At 39.5% G+C, this 6,711-nt stretch overlaps 1 protein-coding gene across 2 annotated transcripts in view; it reads left to right on the top strand.

Annotated features, from left to right (window-relative positions):
• The first annotated feature begins 382 nt into the window (after positions 1-382).
• LOC129276728 (peroxisomal targeting signal 1 receptor-like) overlaps positions 383-6,711 on the top strand; it is a 40,544-nt gene continuing 34,215 nt past the window's right edge. The window contains exons 1-4 of one of the 2 annotated variants that reach the window (XM_064109211.1): positions 383-475; positions 1,953-2,146; positions 2,848-2,974; positions 4,448-4,588. In XM_064109211.1, the coding sequence (XP_063965281.1) occupies positions 1,973-2,146; positions 2,848-2,974; positions 4,448-4,588 (442 nt within the window). In that variant the 5' untranslated portion in view covers positions 383-475; positions 1,953-1,972. Of the gene's footprint in view, positions 476-691; positions 995-1,952; positions 2,147-2,847; positions 2,975-4,447; positions 4,589-6,711 lie in introns of those variants that run through there. The other variant, XM_064109212.1, reaches the window with a different exon arrangement.

The following is a 6,711-nucleotide window of genomic DNA, read 5'->3' as shown; positions in this document are numbered from 1 at the left end:
GCTAGCTACGCCACTGTATATTATGGGCCACGCATCGGGATAAATATTCTAGACAGGGCCCTGATCGGCCCTGAACCCTTCGGGCCGCAGCGACGTACACCCCTTCTCGATCTATTTTTGTTTTATTTTTAAAACAATTAGTGCACACCGAGTTACCAATATTGCATATACGGTAGCATTTCCATTTATTTGAAAGCAGGATAAAAGAGCATTGTATATTAAATGCCTTGCTCACGGGCATAGGTGCCGCGGCCGGGGATCGAACCCCGGACTTTCCATGTACAGCCAGGCTCCTTAGACCACTCGGCCACGGCCACGGCACCTCCCTTCTCGATCTACAATGTATGGCCGCGGCGCCCGATCCGATCCGGATCCGACATCCATTCGGCAATTGCGTAACGGAGACTTGGATTAACTTTTGATGAAACTCAGAGGACAGCCTTCGGCTTCGTCACATTATTCCTATCATTTATCGGTAAGCAATCCGTAGCTTTTTTTTAACGTGGATTAACAATTTCGAGGTTTTTGACGTCGACTTTTTTGTCTGACCGACCTGGCTTGATCATGTTGATCATTGATGCAAGACGGATTTTTGCGTATTATGGCGTAGCCGTAGAATCTTCAATCTAGGCCTATCTATGTAGCTGCACTATTGTCCCACACGAATATATCGGTGTCTGTAATGTAAGTTAGTTGTGTGAGTGGTATGGTGATGTGAGTGTGACCTAATTCGCGCGTAACCTAATTTTGCGCACGGTCAAATATCTCATTATCTAATTAGTATCTTGAAAAACTGATATCACCAACAGAAAGAGCGACCCAAAATTACTTAGTATGGTAATTTTTTTTAAGGTAAGGTCTCAAATTGTGAAAATATTGGCAAAACATCAGCAAATTTTGTTTATTGTTACCTTTTGCGTCCGTTCCGAGAAAATCTGATATTCTCGACAAGCATCAAGAAATCGCCAGTTTGCAAGCAGAGGTCTCCAAATAAGTAAGTAAAATGTGATACCAACCGAATTTATGGCATTTTAACCTCCATCTGATATAATTTAATTATCTTATCTTTGTCTGCTTTATTTCTTTTCTAAAGCTTTGCAAAACGATCGTGTGCAAATTAAGGTCACACCTTTTTATGACACTTTTCAGCCGAGCGCGCACTAGTCGATCGCCATGGAATTTTGAGAACACTATATGAGCGAAACCATGGACTTACATTATAATTCCGTCAAGTGAATTTGACTTTGGGATCATGCCTTCCATTTGGTATTTGGATTTGGATTAATTTTGTGTGACAGTGTGAGAAATTTTTGATTGAAAATCAAATGATAATTGTTAAAATGTGCGCAAATTATGGTCACCCCATCATACCTGGTAGTGGTATGTAGGTAGCCTAGGGCCTGGAGGCTTCTGGAGAGTAAAAAAGTATCAACTGTACGTAGGCTACCTCGAGCGAAGTTCGTGCAGGCTCCACTTCACTACCGCTACACTACGGTCTACGCTTCACCTACCCGAACTTCGAGACCGTGAACTCGATCTGATATTCCGAGTGACAAAGGTGGGATTTTATGGGGGGAAATATAAAATTCATGCAACATCACGATCTTTAAAAACAAATAAAACTAATATTCGTACTTTACACAAAGTTTCACTTCTTTTCCATGCTTCTATCAGTCTCAAAATTGGTGATTTAGAGCCAACATGAAGTTCCTCACACGTATAAATAATTTGCTGCCGATTTCAAAACCTGAACTTTTTAGAATCAAAATCTATTATTTTGAATGGATTTTTATATAATTTTAGAAAAAAAAATTGCCATATCCCCTTTCATTTTCTTTCTATTCTTCATTTTCTTGTTTGTGGAGCTTTTTTTTTTTGGGGGGGGGCGGACCTCAAAATCCTCCATCTATACACCAGTGATGAATAGTAATTCATTGTACTTTCCTCCACAGTAAGAAACTCATCTGTCAACATGGCAATGAGAGATCTTGTTGACGGGGAATGTGGTACGGCCAACCCCTTGATGCGTTTAACGTCTCACTTCACCCAAGACAAGTCTCTGCATCAGGAGGGTCTCCAGCATCTCCCAGGGCCAGGTGGGTTTGTGCAGGAGGCAAGACCCTTCCTTGAAGCTCCTGACCAAGAGGTAAGTGGCTATTCACACCTGGGTCCCAGGGGGAAAAAATACACAGGCAGGGGGTGATTTTGCCCTGAAATGCTCAAAAAGCACCCTGGAAATTCCCCATTTATTGCAATGTTAAAGCTTATTAGCCAATGTTACAGATTTAGGGGATAAGTTGTGAAAAGTAGCCCCAGAAAATAAAGATTTAATTATTTTGCTGGCACTGGATCATGTTCCATAAATACTTTTTGTAATAATGAAAACTAATATCAGCCAATCAAATTGAATGATTTTGGTTGTTCCGAAATTTATAACAACTTTATGAAACGGCCGTGGACTTAAAAAGCAGTGCATGCTGATGTATTTATACAGTACAATACCATTATCTACATGTATTTTATGTCAACCTTCCTAGGTATTAAAATTGATAGGTATAAGTTGTATTTTTTAATTTTGAGTGCACACATGTGCATTGAAATGGTTTTGCAAATTGTATTTCTAAAAATTATTTCATAGCCCTCACCTGTTTTACATGTACATCCACTGTGGATGAACTTTGTCTAACCTTTCCTCTATTTTGCATAAGGGCTTTAAAGAAGTGTGAAAAAAGGAGAGAGAAAAAAACATCGACTACAACCCCCCCCCCCCCCCTCCAGAAAACCAATGCTAATGGTCCTTCTGTCAAACACTAATTCTAATATAAAATCTTCATATTTGATGTTCAGTTGGTCAATGAGTTCCTGTCTGATCAGCATCGCCATGCCGGTCCACCTCAGACGTTCCGTATGGATGCCCTTCTTCAAGAAATGCAGGAGATTGAAGGCTTGCATCACCGCCAAGCCCTAGCCCAAGGTATGAATGGGTGACCTGATAGTTGATCATGCAAGACTTTTCTTGTCTGAATGATCCATTTTGTTGATACATGTAGTTCTAATCTGGGCATAAGGTTCATTTGAACAATGAATTGAAAATTAAGAAAATATGTCCTGTCTGAATGAATCATGTCATATACCCTTTTTACACACGCTAAAATTTCCTTAACCCCGTACTATAGGTGGGGCTAAATTGCCATTTAGCCCCACCTATAGTACGGGGTTAAGCTTAGCCCACTTTCTTTTTACACAGCATTTTTGCAAAGTGGGCTAACCCCACCTTTAGTACGGGATTATTTGGCCCTGCAAAAAAGCAGGGTTATCCCAGCAATTGCGGTGCTAAGAGCGATAGTACGGGGTTAAGATCGCTAGTGTAAAACGAAAGTGGGCTAAGCTTAACCCCGTACTATAGGTGGGGCTAAATGGCAATTTGGCCCCACCTATAGTACGGGGTTAAGGAAATTGTAGCGTGTGTAAAATGGTACGAGTGAAGTACTTGTACTACGAATGATCGACAAAAACCACTAGTCCGGGGTTAGCGAGTTTCGTGTGTGAAAAGCAAGCATTCCTTATCCGGGGTTAGCAATAACAATTTGGCATGTGTAAAAAGGAAAAAAAATAGTACGGGGTTAAGGATAGTACGGGGTTAGCGATAGTCCGGGGTTAAGAAAATCCTGTGTAAAAAGGGTAATAGATATAATCTGAGTATGTGCAGATCAGGGTTACATTTATTTAACAATAACTTGAAAATAAGAAAACTTGTCCTGTCTGAATGGCCAGTTCATAGATGACATCTGAGCATGTGGAAATATGGGTCATTTTAAGACTAACTTGAATATAAGGAAAACTTATCCTGTCTGAATGAGCCAGTTTATGGATAAAATCTGAGCCTTTGTAGAAACAAAGTTTGAACAAAGTTCTTGAAAATAAAGACAATTGTCTCCTGTCTGAATGACATGTTTAATCTGAGCATGCGTAGATATATACTATATTTAATAGAGATAGTTTAAACAAAACATGAAAATAAAGAAAATTCTCTCTTACAATGTAGCTCGTAAATATAGTCTGAGTATTTGTGTGAATAAGTCACCTCGCGTACTTTACTGAGCGTGTGCAGATATGGTCAGAGGTCACAGAGATGATTACATATATATAATATTGGGTGTGTATATAGTATATCCTTGATGTAGATTTTGACAGCGAGCATTTGAGAATAAATCTAGATTAAAAGCTTCAATTGCAAGAAATACAAATATTAGAGATTAAATGCCTTTATTGCAAGAAAGGGAATAAGAAGTACGGAAAGGAATGAAAATAGGAGATCAATAACAAGTCGAATAAAGAATACAAGTACAATTAACATGTATGCATATGTTTCTGTATGGTGAAAACAGAAAAAAAAAATTATTGGGACAGGTCAAGAAAAAAAAAATCTATCTCATTTTCATCTCAGCCCCAGGGGTAGCAGACCTTGCCTCCAGGGCAGACTGGGCTGCAGAATTTCTTGAGGCAGAACAGAAGAGGGCAGAGGAAATTGTTGATGACACTGATCTCAACTGGACAAAAGATTTCTTGGACTCGCAAAGAGAATCAGGTGAGGCAGAGCTGCCAACCAGTACGTTTTTGGCGTATTTAGTACGTTTTTGCAACCAAAATACAACAGTACAAAATATGACAGTACAAAATCATACTAATTACAAAATAAATCGTAATTTATTGAGAAAAAAATCATCTCTATATGTCTCTTTCATAAAACTTAGTACACAAATATGGTTATTGGATCAGTGTAATTTCATGTAACTTGTTTTTTCTTTTCAATCATTTTGTTAAAACCAGGGTGAGATACATGTATACACATATTTCAATGGTTTTTTTTTTCATCTGCAAGAGCAGTGCGCATTTTAGCTTGCATGCATCTTGAGCACCGCGATGAGCGTGCGCGCCACGCCTTTTATTATGAAATACAGTTTTTTTTATCACAGAATACAATATTTCATTCCCAGAGGTTGGCAGGTCTGGGGCCCGTAACACAAAACTTAGCAATGATCGTAGAACATTTTTCTATTGATTTCTATGATTGATTCCATTGACTATAATGTACAATCAATCGTAAAAATCAAGCGTACGATCAATTGCTAACCTTTGTGTTACGGGACCCAGGTGAGGTCCTCCTGTTCAAGTTTGCAAACAACATAGCAGACCCCTTGGATTATATTCACTCTACATGTCTACTTCTCAGATAGTCAAATACTATATCGGCTAAACCCATGGCCTGTATTCTGAAGTCGGGTTTAACTTAAACTCAGGTTTAAAGTTGTGGTTTAAGTATGGAAAGCCAATTGTTACATACCGTAAGTAACGGTCTATTAACCGCACCTTTTTCTCGGCGGGATAGAAGCAAAAGTCGGGGGTGCAGTTTATCCACGGTGACGGGTCTGAGGCTGAGCCAACCCGTCGTAACCCCTCTGCCAGTTCACAACACATCGAGTGGCCGGGCGTAGCCGCCCAGGGCAATGTCGTTTAGAGGGGTATGAGCTGCGGGTAATGATAAGCGATTATAACAAACGCACGCACCTTCATGACACTAATTTCGACTTTATTCTCGGTTCAAAGCAGCGAAGTTCCCTGGCTAAGTTCAAAGAGAAGCCAAGCATACTCGGTAATATTTTGTCACAGCTGAGCGAGCGCGAGAGTTGAGTTGGCTGAGCTAGCTTGCGTTGTATATACGGTATTGTGGTTATAGTGCGACTTAAGCTGGCGCTATTCATTTTAACCCTCGATCCCCTCCAAAGTCCCGTTTCGCGCCAGCTTATTTTTTCTTCCCCGTTTGCTTTTCATAAGATACCATGTACACCACGCAACGAGAGAGACTGAACGAAGCCGTCAAAACATCTGTAAAAAATGCAAATTTCTTTGTTTCTTGAACCTTCCTGTAATCCCGTATCCAAAATTCATGCTAAGACATCGAATGCTAGACAAATTCTGAAAGTAATTGTGAGTTTGTGATGCAAGAAATGTGAATGTTTCTTCCTCCTATGGCGGGAAAGACACAGATCATTATTTGATTAGATGTACTGGTACCGTATCGTAGTTTGCAATGTACAAGAACGGCAGTGCTGTGTGTGTGTACACTGTGATTGTGTAAGTGGCCAATATTGTCGGGACATTTCTTTCTTGCAAACATTTGTAGATGAATTGATCAAGAACAGCAGATTTCCGCATACCGGTAATCTCTTTGGATTCTTTGAAATCTTTAACTTAGTTTTTGTTTCTTTCGTACCTCAAATATAATGTGAGGATTTTTTTTTTTTTTTTTTTTAGTCCAAAGTTGGGGGTGCGGTTAATCCACGGGTGCGGTTTAGTCCGTCACTTACGGTAAATCTGTAACTGTAGAGATATCTTATTTCAGCTCATTTGGCTTTCAAACCATTCATAATTGTCTAGGAAGTATAAATAGATGACTGTCTTCACCATCGATGAATCAGGAAAGAGCACAGTAAACATAAGAAACATACAACTTAATAAAAATTTTGACACTTTTGGCTTCCCATAATTTTAGCACAGGTTTAGACCATGGTCTAAGTTAAACCTGACTTCAGAATATGGGCCATTTGGTCAATAATTATATAATACTACTGACTGGCCTTTTGGGGAACATCAAGTATATTGCCCGCAACAGAATCACATTGGCCCGAGTCTTAAGACGAGGACAATATA

The sequence above is a fragment of the Lytechinus pictus genome, chromosome 14, assembly GCF_037042905.1.
Source record: "Lytechinus pictus isolate F3 Inbred chromosome 14, Lp3.0, whole genome shotgun sequence".
Lineage (NCBI taxonomy): Eukaryota > Metazoa > Echinodermata > Echinoidea > Temnopleuroida > Toxopneustidae > Lytechinus > Lytechinus pictus.
Note: the sequence above shows the minus strand (reverse complement) of the source record. Positions and strands in the feature narration are given on the sequence as shown.